This window comes from Tupaia chinensis, unplaced genomic scaffold (assembly GCF_000334495.1).
Source record: "Tupaia chinensis unplaced genomic scaffold, TupChi_1.0 Scaffold142100_1, whole genome shotgun sequence".
NCBI lineage: Eukaryota > Metazoa > Chordata > Mammalia > Scandentia > Tupaiidae > Tupaia > Tupaia belangeri.
In genome coordinates this window covers 121468-140330 of record NW_006201951.1, presented here as the reverse complement: position 1 = coordinate 140330, position 18863 = coordinate 121468, and the positions used below count along the sequence as shown (strand labels likewise).

General features: G+C 56.2%; 1 protein-coding gene across 1 annotated transcript in view; it reads left to right on the top strand.

Annotated features, from left to right (window-relative positions):
- CACNA1B (calcium voltage-gated channel subunit alpha1 B) overlaps positions 1 to 18863 on the top strand; it is a 179472-nt gene that overhangs the window by 64988 nt on the left and 95621 nt on the right. Inside the window, exons 16-20 of the mRNA XM_027766260.1 lie at positions 7412 to 7529; positions 8347 to 8414; positions 10414 to 10520; positions 14238 to 14300; positions 18395 to 18858. Of these exons, the coding sequence (XP_027622061.1) occupies positions 7412 to 7529; positions 8347 to 8414; positions 10414 to 10520; positions 14238 to 14300; positions 18395 to 18858 (820 nt within the window). The remainder of the gene's footprint in view (positions 1 to 7411; positions 7530 to 8346; positions 8415 to 10413; positions 10521 to 14237; positions 14301 to 18394; positions 18859 to 18863) is intronic.

Genomic DNA, 18863 nt, shown 5'->3' with positions numbered 1-18863 from the left:
AGAGGCTAGAATGACCTCCATATGAAAAGTACACTAGAAAGTATCGTAAAAAAAATGTAGATGACTATTCCAGAGGCAAAACCAGAAGGGAGTAATCATTGACCAGTGGTGGACATAAAGGCACTGGGTCCGGTCCCGCATGGCCAGCTTCGTGCTTCCAGTCCTGTAGCTTGAAAATCCACGGGGTGTATATGCATGCATGCCCCAAATCCCGAGGAGTGTGAAGGAGAAGGGGTTGTACTGAGGAGGAGAAGGCTCACGGGGTGGGAGAGAATATTTGCAAGCTGTATTTCAGACAAGGGGTTACTAACCAGAATTTATAAGGAACAAAAAACGAACAAACAAACAAAAAAACAAACAAACCCACCTACTAAAAAAAAAATCTTATTCAATTAAAAAACGGGTAACTGATGCGAACACTTCTCAAAAGAATATTTTAAAACGACTGAAAAGCATATGAAAGAATTTTCCGCATCACTAATCATAAGGAAAATGCAAATCAGAATGATGATGAAGACAAGTTCCATAGCACAGTAGCTCAGAGCTGGATTCTACGTGCTGGCTGGAGTTCAAATCCCAGGCCTGCTGACTAGAACACTCTCAGCATGTGTGTGCACATTCTCAAAATTCTGACCAGAGAGAAATGGAGGGAAAGGGTTGCAGTACGACCACTCCCCATACTCCACTCGGGGTTCTCTTTCTGTGCTCTCTGGCAATAATAATGATGATGATAATAAGATCTTTAAAAAGCCCACGATGAGTTGTAACCTCACACCAGTCAGAATGGCTGTTATCAACAAAACAGTAACAGGTGTTGACGAGGCTGTGGAGAAAGAGCCCTTGTGCACTGCTGTGGGAGACCGCAGGTTTTCAGGATCTAAGACGAGAGCTACCTTTCAGCCCAGGAATCCGACTGACCACGTACTGTCAGGGTAGGGAATCAGGCTGTCAGAGAGGGATGCACGTCAGTGGTTTTGAAGTATTAGTCACAATAACCAAGACACGGAATCGACCTATGTGCCCGACCAGCAACCTGTTTTTTTAATGGGTATAGAAAATTTATTAATGCATGTGATGGAGCACTACTCAACTCAAAGAACAAAGAATTCCTGGGGTTTGAGGCAAAATGGGTGGACCCGGAAGACACCATGCTAAGTGAGATAAATCAGGCTGGGAAAGACAAACCCTGTGTCCCTCTTAATAACAGCATCCTCATTAGTGCAAGTTAAAAACGTGGTTAGTAAATACAGATGCTAGGTGTGAGTGGAGCGTGGGAGAAGGGGCAGAGGTGGGTAAAAGACAAGCGTGTGCCTCCACACGGAGTAGGTTTTGAAACTACACAGTAGTGAACGTCTTCAGCAAAGTGATGCGCTGAGAGAGCAGCTTTCGGACGAGCACAAAGTAGCTGTTGTTTTGAATGCTGGGGATGGCGAAGGTGCCTCTGTCCTCGATTTGAATACTGCGCACCATATGCATGCTCTGAAAACCTGTACCGTGCCTCACAAACAGAAAACAATTGTATATAAGCCAGAAATTACAAAAAAGGAAGCTGTTACAGTAATACTCATATTCTCCAAAAGAGAAGTTAAGGTAAAAAAAAGATTAGTAATGGGCCAGCCACTGGCATGGGTGGTTAAGGCAGCTGACTCCGCATGGCCGACTGCTTGGTTTGAGTCCTGGACCTGGCGGCAGCTTGAAAAAAACACCAGGCATGTGTGTGTGTGTCCAAAATCTGGAGAGGAGAGTGCGAGAGAAGAGATCGGGGCATGGCTACCCCGGGGGTAGTGTGGCGTGTACTGCCACACTGACAGAGCTGCCGAAGGTAGGGAGGGCGGGGAAGAGCTCTCGACTGTGAGACTGACCGTATGTAGAACTGTGCCCGCAGGTAGCAACTGGAATTTTGATTACGTGGGGCATAGAGAACACCCCAGAGACGGGCCACTTGCTAGCTCGCCTAGGAAGGAAATGCCTACCAATGTAGATAATTGCTACCTACAGAGCACGTTCTTGGCGCCACTGCAGTAAATGGTCTCATTAATGTCTTCCTCGTGTTTGTAAGTTAAAGGATTGGGTTAAAGAGGAAGTCACAGTGGACACTATAAACTATTTAAAGTCGTATCAAAACCTGTGGGGAGGGACCGACAGATGGTGTAGAGGTTATGTCCTGGACTCTCACATAGTCGACTGTGGTTCCAGTCCCGGACCCGGTGGCTTAAACTCACGCCAAGCTTGTGTGCGTGGATGCCCAAATCTTGAGAGGAGAATGGAGGAGACGGGGTTGTGGCATGGCCTACCCTCCCACAGGGGGTGATTTCTCACTTTCTGTCTCTCTGTCTCTCCAGCAAGTGCGCACATCCTATAGCAAAAATCTTTCTTAAAAACACAAACAAACAGAACTTTTGGGGTTAAATGGAAGCAATACTTAGAGGTAAATTTCTAATATTAAATGGAATTATCAAAATGCAAATAAGGGCTTATCTTAACATCTAAAAAACAACGATGAAAGCAGAAAATAATGCTGGGAGCAGACATTCGTGAATCAGAAAACTCGAATACCAGTGTAACAAAGCTTGTTCTTAAGAATGAAGCAGATAAGTTTTTGTTTGTTTGTTTTTTATATTTTTTCCATAGGGCATGTGTGCTCATGGGAGGCAGAGACAATGAGAAGGGAAGTGAAAGTCACCTCCCCAGGAGGTTGGCTGTCCTGCAGCCCCTTCTCCTCCACTCTTCTCTTGGGACTTTGCATGCAAACACATGCATACTGCAAGAGCTTCAAGCCATATGGGAATCCAGTGCCTTCAACTACCACACCACCTGCTGGCCCTAAAACAGATAGTCTTTTTAAAAAATTATTCAATTTTGTTAATATTTTTTAATTTGACCAGATGAGAGAGAGAGAGAGAAAGCAAGTCACCAGGTCCAAGATTTGAACTGCAGTCAGCCATGTGGGAGTCCTGTACCTTAACTAGCATGCTACTTGCTGGCCCTCTGAAGCAAATAGTCTTATATCAAGACTGATCAAGAAAAATACCTACACATACATTAAAAAAAAATCAGAGAATCATAACTATAGAAAAAGGTTTTTTTCTTTTTTAATTCTCAGTGACTATTATGCCAATGGATTTAAAAACTGAGATGAAACAATCATTTTACAGGAAAACATAAATTAAGTTGGGTCAAGAAGAATGAAGAAACCTCATAACTATTTAAGAAATTGAATCGGAGGACCAGCAGTTAGTGTAACGGCTATGTTGCTGGACTCCCATGTGGTTGACTGTGGTTGAAACACCCAGATAAACTCACACCGGGCGCATGTGCGTGTGTGCCCAGGATCCTGAGAGGAGAATGGAGGAGAAGGGATTACGGCGTGGCCACCCCCCCTGGGGGATGGTTTCTCTCTTTCTGTCTCACTCTCTCTGTCTCTCTCTGTCTTTCTGGCGAGTGCACGCACCCCACAGCAGAAACCTCGCCAAAAAAAAAAAAAGAAAAAAGAAATTGAATCGGTAGTCAAGACTATCTTCCTGTCTTTGCCCTCTGCCCCCAGACTGGTCAGATCCTGTGGGCTTGTACTGAGCCTTCGAAGAGCAGTTAGTAATTGTTGCGGACCATTCATGAGGCCGGTACGCCAGCAGCACTGAGCCCCTCAGGACAGTGGAGACTGGTGCCAGCTGCAGCCAGCCGGTCATGGTCTGTGCTGTTCCATCATGACCTTGAGCTGACTATTCCTGAGCACCGCAACACACTTACGATAATACTCCGTGAAAGTAGAAGAAAATAATCCAAATGAAATATGCAGAAGTCAAGGTCAACTTTGTCTAAAAAGTTTTACAGCTAGACTGTACATCCCAGTAATGTACTAATCTGTCAAAGCGATTACTTATTTCTGTGGGTTAGTAGGAAGACCCACCGTGTCTGGGCCAGCAGGTGCCGTGGTGGTTAAGGTAACGGAGCTCACGTGGCTGACTGTGGGTTGGACTCTGACCTAGTGACCTGAAACTCACACCAGGCACATGTGTGTGCATGCCCAAAATCCCAGAGGAGAATGGAGGAAAGGGATCCCAGTGTGGCCATCCCCCGGGGGAGGGGGATGATTTTTTCACTTTCCCTTGTCTCTCTGTCTCCCTGGTGAGCCCACCTGCCCTATGATAAAAAAACCTTAAAAAAAGAAAAAGTTGAGACCAGCAGTGGTATAAATGGTCAACTGTGATTCCAGTCCCAAACCCGGCAGCTTAAAACTCGCACTGGGCACGTGTGCGTGCGTGCCCAAAATTCCGAGATGAGAATGGAAGAGAAGGGGTTGAGGCTTGACCATCCTTCCTGGGGGGTGATTTCTCGCTTTCTCTCTCTGGTGAGTGCACATGCCCTAAACCAAAAATCTCTCTGTAAAAAAGAAGAAGCCATGTTAGCAGATGCAGAAAAATGACACATACCAACTTTTTTGTTTTTAGGTTTTTGCCATAGGATGCATGTACTTGATGGAGAAAGAGGCACTGAGAGGGAAAGTGAGACGTCACCCGGGGAGGCCACACTGCAATTCCTTTTCCATTCTGCTCTCTGGATCTTGGCACTCACACACCTAGCATGACTTTAATCTGCCAGGTCTGGGATTTGAACCGTGGTTAGTTACATGGATATCCAGCCACCTTAACTGCCACACTCCCTGCTGGCCCCCAAACATGTCAACTGTAAGTTGTGCTATTGAGCTGTCAGGAAAGTCATGCTGCATTTTTGCATAGATAAAATAACCCTGACTCTCCTGGAGACCTAGTATCATGCTAAATTGATAGAACTTAGCTTTTTCCTCTGCTAAAGAGTGTCTGCCAGAAACCTGTGGGCAGGGCAGCCGATACTGAATTTCCTTTCTGGGGGGATGAAGAGGCTCTGAAATGGTGCTGTCAGTGGCATGTACTTGTGACATGCCAAAATCTACTGAATCTACCCTTTAAATGAGTAAATTATATGACGTGTGAATTAAATTTCAGTAAGCTGGAGCTGGCAGATGGTGAAGGGTTATGTCACTGGACTCCCACGTGGTGGGCTGCGGTTCAAGTCCTGGACCTGGTTAGCTCGAGTGTGTGCGTGCATGCCCAAGATCCCAGGAAGAGGGTGAAGGGATTGCGGTGTGGCCAGACCGCAGGGTGATTTCTTACTTTCCCTCTCACTGTCTCTGTCTCTGTATCTCTCCTTCTCTGGTAAGAGCATGTGCCCTAAAGGCAAACACCTCTTTAAAAATAAAAAGCTGGGAACCAGCAGTTAGCGTAATGGCTGTGTCGCTGGACTCCCACGTAGTCGACCGCGGTTTGTGTACCGGACCCGGTGGCTTAAAACTCACGCCGGACGCGTGTGCGTGCGTGCCCAGGATCCCGAGAGGAGAATGGAGGAGAAGGGATTGCGGCGTGACCATCCCCCCTGGGGGGTGATTTCTCGCTTTCTGTCTCTATGTCTCTCTCTGTCTGTCTGGTGAGCGCACGCGCCCTACAGTAAAAATCTCTCCAAAAAAAAAAAAAAAGTTGTAATTTAAGACACTCTAACAAGCATATCATAGAAAATAGTACAAGGTTATAACCATTGGGGCCAGCAGGTGGCATGGTGGTCAAAGCACTGGACCCCACACGGCCGATTACGCAGTTCGACCCCCAGACTCAGCAACTTGAGAAGGGTGCTGGGCATGTGTACAAGCATGTCCAGAATTCTAAGAGGAGAGTGGAGAGGTTTTGATGTGGTCACCCCATTCCCCCGGTGAGTGATTTCTCACCTTCTCCCCGTCTCTGGTGAGCAAAGGTGCCTATAAAAAAAAAAAAAATTAGATCGCTGTCCCCACACCACACAGGACTCCAGTTACCAGGGAGCCTAAATGTGGAAAATCAGGTTTTAAAATGATTCAGAGAAAACATAGGGCATCTTTATGGCCTCGGGTTGGAGAGGAATTCTTAAATAAGGGGCAAAAAACAGAAACCCTAAAGGAAAACACCTATACGCTGGAATACGATAAGCTTTACAATATGAAAATACTAGAAGAGCAAAGAGAAGGCTATAGATCTCTCAGATACTGCAGAGAGGGCTAAGGTGTACAAGATGCAATAGGTTTTTTTTTCTTTTTTTGGAGAGGTTTTTGCTATAGGGTGCGTGCGCTCGCCAGAAAGAGAGAGACAGAGAGACAGAAAGCGAGAAATCACCCTCCAGGGGGATGGCCACACTGCAGTCCCTTCTCCTCCATTCTCCTCTCGGGATCTTGGGCATGCACGCACATGCACCCGGCGTGAGTTTAAGCCACCGGGTCTGGGACTCGAACCATGGTCGACTACATGGGAGTCCAGCGACATAGCCATTTCTTCAGCTGCTGGTCCCAAGATGCAGTAGGTTTTGCAGACAGGGCTGGGGTACAAGAGACAGGAGGTACTGGGGCAGGGCTGGGGTACGAGTTACACAGAGGTCTCACACATCAGGGAAAACTTGGGTCATCAATATGGCCAAGGGGTGGGATGAGGGAGCGTCTTCCTCTGCAGACACCAGGGCAGCAGGCCTGTCTGACCTCACTCTGGCCCTTTTGACTCTCGTCTGAAGTAGTGATGGGTGTGAGGTGCCCAGTGTGGTGTGAGGGCAAGCCACCCCACACCTCTGGTGAGGAGAGGGGAGCCACCCAGGGGAGCAGCTGCCTCCTGGAGTTCCGTGTGTGCGCCAGGAGACAGCAGGTGGACACCCTGTCTGGACGGAAAGGGGAGCAGATGCTGCCGCGGTTACTCCAGGGCAGAGCAGGCGTGTGCGGAGACTTCAGCGCTGGGCTGAGGAGAGCAGCACGTCGAACAGCACGTGCCCTGTGCATGTTTGGTGCAGGGGTGTCTGCAGGGGGTGCAGGCGACCGGAATGCCTGGCTGCAGCCCTGACCGTTTAGGGCTGCCCGTAGGGAGTGGCTGTGGCAGCAGGGCCAGTGCACAGCGACACAGGTCGGCTCTTTGCCTTCTGGGGTGGACGCGGGGTGGTTGTTAGTCTCTCCGCTAGTATTTAGGAGAAGCGTGATTTACGGACAGTCCAGCCTCGCAGAGCGGAGGCCTTCTCCCATCTCATGTCCTTGGGCGTGCAGCCCCTTTACCTCAGCTCCCCAACTGCCCCTCCCTGCGCCCACCTGCCTCGCCCTCACTTGGGCTCCTTCCTGTGTCTGGTGGGCGGCCGGGGCAAGCTGTCCTTTAGGACCTGGGCTCACTCAGCGGCCGTGTGCCAGATGTCCTGAGGGCACCTGGGCTGCCCAGACCTTCGAAAGCACCATTGTCTCAAGATCTGCACGCGTGTGTGGATGGGGTGTGCCCAGGGCTTCTGGGGTGTGCTTGTGCCCTGCCTTGCCCCAGCACGCGTATGCATGTGAGCCATTTGTGGGGAGGAGCAACTGGCGTGCCTTGACCCCCTCTCCCGGCAGATCCTGACAGGAGAGGACTGGAACGCGGTCATGTACCACGGGATCGAGTCGCAAGGTGGCGTCAGCAAAGGCATGTTCTCGTCCTTCTACTTCATCGTCTTGACGCTGTTTGGAAACTGTATCCTCCCATGGGCTCGGGCCTGGGTGGCCAGTGGCAGCTCTTTCCTGATGGCCATGCCTGGCTCCCTCCAGGAGGGTGTGTGGCCAGGCAGCGGATGGGGTTCAGGCTGAGGAAGCGTGAGCTGCATTTGGGGTACCTGGTGGTGGGGTAGACTGTGGTCCGGAGGGGCAGCAAGGCGCTGAGCAGGCTTGGAGCCTTGTGGGAAGGTGGGGGCCAAGGCCAGGCTGCAGGTTTCCCTCTCTCCGATTTGGCTGAGAGCGAGCTTTGGCACTGAGTGTTAGGAAGAACCCAATAAACAAGTAAAGCAAAACAGCCCTCCCCTGCTGGAACAGCCCTCGTAGAGGAGCTCCCTCAGCTTCCTGCTGCCTGGAGGTGAGCTCTGCAAGGGTGGGGCCCCAGGACTTCCTGTCGGAACAGGAAGGGAGCGTGCGGGCCCACATGTGCTGCCCTGGCTGGGAGCGTTCACGGGCAGCCTGAGGTGGCTCTGCACACAGGGCCCTTATGGAGCCTGTGGAAGCAGGAGACGTTGGTCAGGAGGGTTAGTTTGCTGGCCAGAAATGGAGACGTGTGAACGTGTGCAGGGCGTTGGCCCAGCACAGCCTCCGAGCTCTGCTCTGGAAAGTGAGCCCGAGTGCTGGCTCCTGGGCTTCGAGGGAGGCCAGTCACAGGGGTCGAGTCCTGGAGGGACCGGGCGGGGGCACTGGTGTCTGGGCTCCGGGCCTAGGGATGTGGGGGCCTGAGGGGAGAAGGTGGAGGCTGGTGGGATCTGGGGGTGGTGGACGGGCAGCAGGCTCCACCCTTAGCTGGACCCCAGACACTCTGCTGAATGTCTTTCTGGCCATTGCTGTGGACAACCTCGCCAACGCCCAGGAACTGACCAAGGTAGGCGGGCACCGTCGGACCTACGAGCAGGGAGGGGCCAAGTCAGTCCCCAGTGCTCCGGACGGGGCTGTGGAGTTGCTCACAGGCTCAGGCACCAGGCGCGTGTACCGTGTGACCACTGGCCATGGGCGTCTCCTCAGGGTCCTGGACAGAGGGGTCGGCCACAGCAGGGCAGCGCTTCCCTGGGCAGTGCCCGGCATGTGCTGCTCAGCACTCACCCTGTCCCTGCCCCGGCTCGGGGACAGTTACAGGCGTCTCCCCACAGTAACAGGCCACACCTGGCTTGCCTCCTGCAGCCCTGGACGCTCAGGCTGCGCCCTCGCAGCCTCCGCTGCCTGTCAGCCCAGCGCTGCCCAGGCAGGGGGCGCCGCCTTGTCCAGCACAGCACGCTGGGAGTGTCCCGTGCCGTGCTCTGCCAGGCGTGTTGGTGCATGCAGTCTTATGTGTGGCTGTGCATGCCCCTGTCCCTGAGCAGGGTCTGCACGCTGCACCCGTGCACGCCCCTGAGCCTGCTCAACCCCTCCCCTGCTCCGGACTGAGGGAGACGGTTTCAGGGTGCCCACTGCAGGCGGCGGAGGACTCCCACAAACCTGTTTGTTTTTCGAAGTGGGAATCAATTCAACCTGAATGTGGCCTTTCGAACAGTGGTCCCCACCCTTCCCCGTGCCAGGGAAGGCCTTGTGGGAGACAGTCCTCCATGGATTGGGGTGGGTGTGGCTGTTCCTGGAGTGGCCCAGGTGCCCCACCTCTACCATATACCCGTGACCACCATTAGCACGCTGCGACATGCAATGAGCCCGTCACGTAACAATGGGGTTCAAGCTCCAGGCCAGGCCAGGACAACTGCTGCCCCAACGGGGGAACCCGGCATGTGAGACATGGCCTTGCTCCCTACCCTGCCCCCACCCCTGCCCCATGTGGCCTGGTGGCCTGGTCCCTAACAGGCCCCACACTGGCACTGTTCCACAGCCAGGGTTTGGGGACCCCTCTTTTAGAGAACTCCCTGGAGCTCCAAAGCCGCTGCTGCCAGGTCTGCAGAGCTGGTGGCCAGGTCTCAGGGAGGACCGAGCAGGCTGCCGTGGTGGATCTTGGCGCTGTCCTGGTGGTGGAGGGACTTGCAGGAGGGTTCGTTTTTTGCCCCTTTGTGCTCCTGACAGCATACCCAAGAGCCTTTGGGGACTGTGGGAATGCCTGACCCGAGCAGAGCCAGTAGGCTGGGCTTGAGGAGTGGCTCCGGAGTCAGAGGGACAGTGCGAAGGTCTTAGTTCCTTTGGTTCTGCTGCCCGTGGCCTCGCCTGTCACCTGGAGCTGTCACCCAGGACCCGGGAGGGGAGTGTGTTGGCTTTACTCAGTGACGCAGGGTCCTGGCGTCCATCCCCTCCTATTGGTGTCTGCACACACGTGGATGTGCCAGAGTAGTGGAGCCCACGACCGGGCATTCACAGCGTCCATCCAGGTGCAGGAGACCGGCCAGGGCTTCTTATAGCCTCAGGAGGAGCTGGGTACAGGTGCCATCTGCTGGTCCAGAAGGGAAAGTGTGAAGGTGGCATGTGGCCCTGCTGACCGCAGCCCTGGCCAGGACGCAGTCCTGCGCAGTCCATCCTGTGCCCTTTCATGACCTCGGGAGAGTCTGGCTTTGTTCAGGTGTGATGGGTGCTCCTGCAAGGGCCGGTGGGACGTAAGGAAGAACAGGTTTGTGTCTTGTTGGCCAAGTCCAAGGGTCTATGGCACAACCAGCAGCAGTGCCCGTCAGCAGCAGGGCACCAGGGGTGGTTCGGGGTGCAGGCACGTATGTGGGGCCAGAGAGCAACCCTGGGTGTCACCTCTGAGCCAGCACCTCAGACGGAGAGGCCCTTTAGGGACCAGAGAGCTGGTGTGGGCTGGGCTCTCAGAGCTGGGTCAGTGTGGACCTCCTGGTACCAAGAGCAGGAGGGACACACAGGCTCTGGGGAGCCACGGCATTCCAAGGGGGACCTGGACATGCCTGTGTGCCCAACAGGATGAAGAAGAGATGGAAGAAGCGGCCAATCAGAAGCTGGCTCTGCAGAAGGCCAAGGAAGTGGCGGAAGTCAGCCCCATGTCTGCCGCGAACATCTCCATTGCTGCGTAAGGGTCCTGGAAGAGGGCCATGGGTGCCGTGGGGCTGGGCCCAGGGCACCCTTTGCCGGAGTCTTCCTGGGGGCAGCTCACCATGGCGAGGCTTGCAAGGTCACAGGCCTCGACGTGGCTTCCTGCTGGCCATTGCCAGGTGGGGTGCAGTCAGTCAGGTGAGCCCTCACACTGTGGGCAGGACCAGACCCAGTGTTTACTCCTGGGCAGGCCAGGGAGGCTCCAGGCCGTCCTCGGTCATGGCATGGGGTGAGGAGCCAACATACTGATTTTTAAAGAGCATTTTTGCTGAGAGTGTGCTCGCCCAGGAGAGAGGGAGGAGTGAGAGCGAGGCTGTGGAGCAAGCCCTCCCCATGGGGGATGGTCAGGCTGCAATCCTGTCTACTTTCCACCAAGTCTGAGACTTGAACCTGGTGTCAGTTGTGTGGGATCCAGCACCCTAACCCCCCGCCCCACCTGTTGGCTCCCAACATGTTGATTTTATGCACAGCTTTCTAGGAATGGGTTATGTGAGCTAAGAAATCTGAATGTCCCTTGGCAGCCCAGGAGACTCAGCGCCGTTCCCAATTGCATCTGCGCGTTTGGGCTGGGACAGGCGAGAACGGGCATGGCGGGGCCATTTCTGTGGGGAAAACACAGGCCCCTGGGCTTGGAGGAGCCTTGGGCACAGGGCAGAGCCCTTGGCCTGGTCCTGGTGGACACAAACAGTGTCTCCTGGGAGTTTACTCCTGGGCCAGGCCACTCGGGGCTGCTGGCTGTGTCCCTGGCCAGCCTCCCCCTCTGAGCGCTGTCACCACACACTGGGGACAGCCATGGGCATGTATGTGATGACATATATGTCTGCACTACTGAGCACATATGTTAGCATGTGGATGAGTGTGCCAGGCATGTAATGAGAGACTATGATTGGTGCGTGCATGTGTACTTGTGAGTGTGCACACACATATGTGCTATGTAAGTGTGCATGTATGGGTGTGCTATGTGAGCATGTGTGTGCACGTGCTATGTGGGTATGTTTGTGTGCACGTGTTATAGTGTATGCTATGGCACGTGTGTGCTTTGTGAATATGTGTGCTATGTGAGTGTGTTTGTGTGCATGTTAGTATGTGCTGTCTGAGCATGTGTGTGCATGTGCTACATTAGTGTGTGCATGTGTTAGAGTGCTGTGAGCATGTGTATGTGCTGCATTAGTGTGCCCATATTAGAGTGCTGTGAGCATGTATGTGCATGTGCTATGCGAATATGTGTGCTATGTGAGCATGTTTGTGTGCATGTTAGTGTGTGCTGTATGAGCATGTGTGTGTGCTACATCAGTGTGTGCACATGTTAGAGTGCCATGAGCGTGTGCATGTGCTATGTGAATATGTGTGCTATGTGAGTGTGTATGTGTGTTAGAATGTGCTGTGTGAACATGTGTGTGTGTGCTACGTGAGTGCACGTGTTAGAGTGCTGTGGGCACGCTTGTGCTATGTGAATATGTGTGCTATGTGATTGTGCACGTGATAGAGTGCCATGTGTGTGTTACGTGAATATGTGTGCTACGCGAGTGTGTTAGAGTGTGCTATGTGAATATGTGTGCATGTGCTACGTGATTGTGCATGTGTTAGAGTGCTGTGAGTGTGTGTGTGCTATGTGAATATGTGTGCTACGTGAGTGTGTGTTAGTGTGCTATGTGAGTGCACATGTCAGAGTGCTGTGGGCACGCATGTGCTATGCGAATATGTGTGCATGTGCTGTGTGTGTACACGTGTTAGGGCATGCCATGTGAGTGTGTTAGAGTGTGTGCCTTATGAGCATGTGTGTGTGTGTTGCGTGAATGTGTGCACGTGAGTGCCCATAGTGGCCTGGTCCTGCCTGGAGCTTACCAGGGAGCTGGTGTTTGCAGAGGGCTTGTCTCTGAGCCGAGTAGGACATGCCAGACTTTGGAGGAGAAGCAGCCAGAGAGGTCGCAGCCCAGGGGCCCTGGGTGGGGTGGGGGCTGCAGGAGAGCGCAGGCCGGACAGGGCTCTGCAGCCGTCGGTGTTGCTGCTGTGTGATTTTGCGTCTGGACAGTCCAGTGACCCACCCTTTGGTTCTGCAGTCTGGTGATCTGGTCACTGGTCCCAGGTTGCTGTGGGAGGGGGCCTGGGCAGAGAGCGAGGCTGCCATGCAGCTTCACGTGGGCTCAGTGTTCCTGCCTAGCCTCGGTGTCCTCTGAATCCTGGAGGTGAGCATTCACCCTTGGTCCCTGCTTCTGCCTGGCTGTCTCTTCCTCGAGGGTGTGAGAGGCCTGAGCCGGGCACAGCCGCCTTGGCGGGTGCTGGGGAGGCCCGTTTCTCCTGAGCCTGTCAGTGCCCTCTGCCCTGGCTGGGGCCTAGATCCGTCCTGCTGGAGAAGGGCTGTGTCCGATATTGGCCTCCGTCGGCTGTGGTCCTGCAGGCTCGGCCTGCAAGGGGGCTTCAGGCCTTTGTCCTCTGTGTGTCTTCAGCACATTTCTGTCAGACGTGGAGGTCACAAGAGACCCTGTGAGTCCTGGGGAGGGGAGGAGGATGCCACCCCACGCCAGGCTGGTCTGCCCTGGTGTGGGTGGGTGCTCCTGGGCAGCTGCTGTTTCTCATCTGTGTCACCGGAGCTGGCCCTGTCCTCTGTCTCTGTCTCATTCCCCCTCCCCTCACTGTTCCCTGTCCTCCGGGTAGGAGGGCAGTGCCTGCCCTTTCCCTGAGGCCTGAGCTGCTGAGCCAGCCTCCATGGCCCCTTGCCCTGTCCCGATCCCCACAGCTATGTGGGGCTTTGCAGAATGGAGCAGGCGGGACGTGCCATGTGGTGCTCAGGAGTGAGAGGACCTGTGTCCCATGTCCAAGAGCTGCCGGCGGTCCCCGCTCAGAGGGTACTGCGTGTCCTTAGGAGTCTGTGGGACACTGAGTGTCCTGGGCCTTGGGTTCCCTCCTGCTGCTGTGTAGCCCTCCTTCGACTCCAACTGGTATAGGCACTCATGCTCACACTCAGACTCATGCTCTCGCACACGCATGCCCTGTGCACTGGGCTGTGGCGGATGAGCTGCTGTGAGCTCTCACACGGGTTTCCAAGGCCTTAGCCCTGAGGAGGAGCTGACATGGCAGGGGACGTGAAGGGAGCTGGCTGTGGAGAGAACTTTGATTTCTTTCTTTGGCTTTGGAAAGGCTTCCAGACAGACACGGGGGACGACTGGGGTCGTCATTAAGAATGGTGTGCCCATCATTCTTAAGAGGTGTTGAGTGTGAAGCCCTGGGATTGGAGCTTGGGGAGCCAGGGTGGGGCTGGGCAGAGCGGGTGCCCCAGGAAGGCAGTGGGTCTGGCGGGACCACAGGTAAGGGCACCCTGCCCCTGTTCCCAGCTCTGCCCACCTGGAAGGCTAGGAGCCGCATGGCCAGCCTACCTAGACCTATGGTGGGGGTCTGGCAGGCTGTAGGGAGGTGGAGCCAGCATGTTCGACCAGGAGGGCAGCAGGTCTGTGCGCTGTGCGCTGTGCGCTGCTGCGGCCCCGAGCCCCGTCTTCTGCACTCACAGAGCTGGTTCTCAGCTTCCACCTTGAGGCCTTGGCCAGTGCCCATCTGGCCAGAGTGTCCCTGGCCTGCAGCCCAGAGGCACACGGCAGCCCACGCCCGTGCCCGCACTGACACAGCCCACGTGTCTCTGGTGTCTTCGAGAACTTTCTGGTTTCTCACTTCTGTTTTGTCTTGTTTCTTGCATGTGCAGTTTTGTAAAGCAAACTCGAGGTACTGTATCTCGCAGCTCATCTGTCTCCAGCGTAAACTCACCGTGAGTTGCTCTGCTACAATATACCCACCCATGGCTTCATGACGGCTACATGCGAATACCTCCCCTCCACTCCACTGCTTTCCCTCGAGTCATTCCCATCCTGGGGCAGTCCCAGGCAAACCTCCTGGGCCTGGACCAGGAATGGGGGCTCGCTTCTGACACCCCATCCTTCTCGCAGGCCTGGACTGCTCTGAGCTCAGCCCCCCTCCTCACTCCTGGTGTGTCGTCTGTTGTGCGTCCACGTGTGGTCACTCTGGTGTCTCAGTGTGTCTGCTTCTGAGTGGACTGGGCGCTGCAGTTCCTGTGAAGCCAGGGCCTGTGAGCAGGGATGGCAGGGGCCATCCCGCCTGGGAGGGAATGTGCTTATCATTCTTAAGAAGAACTTTTTATTTTAGAATAATTATTTATTTAATTTTATTATCATCATTATTATTTTTAAATTTGCTATAGGGTATGTGAGCTCATTAGAGAGAGGGGGAACATGAGAAAGCAAGCCACAGGGCCCAGAACCCAAACGCGGTCAGCCATGTGGGAGCCTGGTGCCTTAACCTCTATACTATTTGCTGGCCTCCAATGTTTTCTTCTTTAAATTTTTATTAATTAACAGAGAGAGAGAGAAAGCACACCACAATCTTTTCTCTTCCCTTTCTCCGTTCCATCAGGATTTGGAGCACACACACCTGCCTGGCGTGTTTTTTAAGCCACCAGGGCTGAGATCTGAACCGTGGTGGGCTGTATGGGATCAAGCTCCCCATGCACGAGGCTCATCCACTGTGCTGGCGGCAACTCCACTCTGAGAGCAGGCCTGCCCTCAGTTGCAGTGGGTGGTAGAGGAGACAGAGCCCAAGGCAGAGTCCAGGGTGGGCCCCCGCGTGAGCTGGCCAGGCCTGCCTCGGTTCTTCTCAGGCAGCCCCTCCCAGGAGCTGCTGGTCTCCGTGGGATTCCTCTCCAGCTGCCCTCTGCCCCTAGTGATGGTGAGGGTGCCATGGCCCTGCCCCATCCCCCCACCCGCCGCAGCCAGCATGGTGCTGGGCTGTCTTCCCACCGGCTCTGATGCCTCCGAAGTGTGCTGGATCCCATGTGACTAATGCCTACAGTGGCCTGAGACACAGGAACGAGCCCTGGTGGGGTCACACCCAGGCTGCTTCGTGTCTAAGCAGTGATGGGGCCATTGCTGCCCCAAGTCCCCACGGCCTCTTTCTGAGTCTTGCTGTCGTCCCAGCGCCTGGGCTGAGGGGCTGGGCCATCTTCGCTGGCCCCGCTGGGTGGTGCCTACAAGCCCGGCTGTGATGCCTCAGAGCCATGTGGTCTCTTAAGAGCCCTTGAGGTAGGGTGGTGCTGGATGGAGGCTGCCTGCACCCTGTGCTAAGGTTGGGGACCGCCAACCCATGCTCTCAGGAGGGCGAGCTGCTTGTGAGTGTGGTGGGGAGGATGCGGGGAGAGCCCAGCCTGGCCACGGGCGCAGGGCCCTGTAAGTCTACTCGGACTCCAGCAAGAAGAGAGTTGGAGACTTGGGGGTGCATCCAGGGAGGAAGCCAGGGTCCTGGTGGAGTGGCGGCAGGCACCCCTCTCTGGGGAGTTTAGGGCCTGGTGGAGCACTTGGCGCAGGCATGGGTTGGCCCCTGTACAGGCTGCCGTGCCCTGCCCTGCCTGGTGGTCTGCAGGGAGCCTGCCTGTCCAGTCACCCCCTTGGGTCTGGAGGACAGCCTGCCGCTGTGTGGTTGAGGTGGATCTGGGGAGGAAGAGCTGCACCTGAGGGCCTGTGGAGGGCTGTGCAGCCTTTGCCCGTCTACACTGCATGCCCGTCCACACCGCACACATCCTAGGGCCTATGGAGAGCTGTGCAGCTCATCCCCGTCCGCACCACACACCCGTCCACACTGCATGCATCCCAGGGTCTGTGGAGGGCTGTGCAGCCCATCCCTACCCACACTGCACACCTGTCTACACCGCACACACCCGAGGGCCTGTGGAGAGCTATGCAGCCCGTCCCTACCCACACCGCATGCCTGTCCACACTGCATGTATCCTAGGGCCTGTGGAGAGCTGTGCAGCCCATGCCCGTCCACACTGCACGCGTTCCAGGGTCGGTGGAAGGCCGTGCAGCCCATCTCTGTCCATACTGCAGGCCCGTCCACGCCGCACGCACCCGAGGGCCTGTGGAGGGCTGTACAGCCCTCGTCTGTCCACGCTGCACGCCCATCTACATTGCATGCCCATCCATGCTGCCCGCCCGTCCACGCTGCATACCCGTCCACGCTGCACACATTGGCCCTGGCCACAGTTGCAGTGCCCCCATTGTCCACGCTGATGGGAGCCATGTTGCCGGGCTTCAGGACTCGCTCACCTGAGTGGGCCCACTCCCTGCTGCCCTGTGGTGGACTCTGGACCTATGGAGAGGCCTGGGCAGCCACGGGCCGCCAGCCCTCAGGCCTCCTGTGCTGGGGGCACTCCTGTCTTCCATCTTGCTCTTCAGCATTGTTGAGATCTGGACCTTGTTTTCGTCCCTGCTGGGAGTGGGCAGGGCCCCATGAGTCTGTGGCAGACATCCCTTGGGGGTGGGCACAGCATGGCTTCGATGCATCAGAGGGTCAGGGCCTGGCGTGGCAGTGAGGCCACAGCCAGCAGATGGCCCCTATATTGCCTGGCTGTCTGCCCTGGTCCCGGGCACAGGCCTCACACTCCTGCTTCCACACTTGCGAGGTGCGACCTGGGTGGTGGCCCCCACAGGAGCCTGGACCTGCACAGAGGGACCGGGTTCGTACTCGCACCACCTTGGGAGGACTGACTGCAGGGGCAGGACTTCCCCACGCTCGGCCGTCTGCCTCCGCAGGTTGGCCCAGCCTGGAGCTGGTGGCCGGCCTGGGCCCGAGGCCTGGGCAAGCTGCAGCTGCACCCCTCGTGTGGCCATGCGTCTTCCTGGAGCTGCACACGTGCTCCTGGCCCGCACGCATCAGATCCTGGCTCCCGCAGTGGAAAGTCATGATGCTCTCTAGTCTCCGTATCTTCAGCTGAATGGGGACAAGAGTAGCACCTGGTTCTCACGGTGGTTTGAAGGCTGGATGAGGTGGGCTCTGAGCCAAGCTCCATCAGCAGGGGTGAGGGGAGACGCCATGGCCATTGCCAGGGTTATCAAGACCACAGAGGTGGAAGTGCGGGCTGGCCTCGGAAGAGGCTTCTGCTTGGGGAAGGTGGGGCTCGGGTTGCCTGCTCTGGCAGATCCCGCAGAGAGCCCAGAATGCAAAGGGCTTCCCACACACGGGCGGTGGGGCCCCAGGTGTGGCGTGTGAGTAAAGGAGGTTCCTGGGTCCATGGACCAGGGGTGGGCCAAGGCCTTTGGTGGTCTATGCAGTGCAAGGAGCCTGGACCACTGGCCACCCAGGGAAAGGCTCTGCTGGAAGGCTCTGCTCCCAGGGGAGGAGGGGGATCCAGGGGGTCAGGAGAGAACATTGTTTAGCGTGGAGAGGGGTACTGCCAGCCCAGACCTGCCGGGATTCCTGCTCCTTGGGCCAGATGGTAGCTGCCTAGCCAGGACCTTGTGTTCAGGAGTGGGTGAGGCTCTGCTCCCTCCTGGAAGGGCTGGATGCCCCTTGGCCACTGCTCTGTCAGCACCTGTTCTTGGGCTGTCTTGCAGACAGCCTTCTGTAGCTGGTGGCTGTCCCCCTGGGAGGAGGTGCTGCACCACGTGTCGGCCCTGGGTCGCTCTGCGCAGGCTGGGGCAGGCCCTGTTCCCAAGGGAGGCTGCAGGGTGCTCCTGGACTCCCACTTCTCCATCAGCCCTGCCCTCTCCTCTCCCAACTCTGGCCTTCCTGGCCTTGCCCTGGTGCCCGGCTCCCACAGCCCTTCACCCTTGGCCTCAGGCCATCCTGCCCCTGCTGGAGAGTGGCCTGGAGCCCCTCTGTCTTCCTGACTGTGGGGTGCTGAGCGTGCCCCCCAGGTATTCTCACCAGAGCTTGGCATCATCTTGAAGGGCTCGAGTGCTCCGCAGCACCCCTAGCCCTCCCGTACCCCTCCATCGCCTGTCTCCATCCGGCTTCCCTGGAGGTACACAGGTGGGCAGGTGCGCCCAGGGGCTCACTCCAGTCTCTCTACAGCAGGCAGCAGAACTCAGCCAAGGCGCGCTCGGTGTGGGAGCAGCGGGCCAGTCAGTTGCGGCTGCAGAACCTCCGGGCCAGCTGCGAGGCGCTGTACAGTGAGATGGACCCCGAGGAGAGGCTGCACTACGCTACCTCGCGCCACCTGCGGCCGGACATGAAGACGCACTTGGACCGGCCCCTGGAGGTGGAGCCGGGTCGGGATGGCCCACGGGCTTCCACGGGGCCCAAGGCCCGGTCTGAGGGCGTGGAGGCCACTGAGGGCGGGGACCCGCCACGTAGGCACCACCGGCACCGCGACAAGGACAGGGCTCTGTCCACAGCCCCCCCGGCAGGGGACCAGGATGGCGCAGACGCCCCGAAGGCAGAGAGTGGAGGGCAGGTGGCCCGGGAGGAGCGGGCGCGACCACGCCGCAGCTGCAGCAAGGAGGACGCGGGCCCCCGGGGGGTGCGAGGCGGGCGCGGCCGG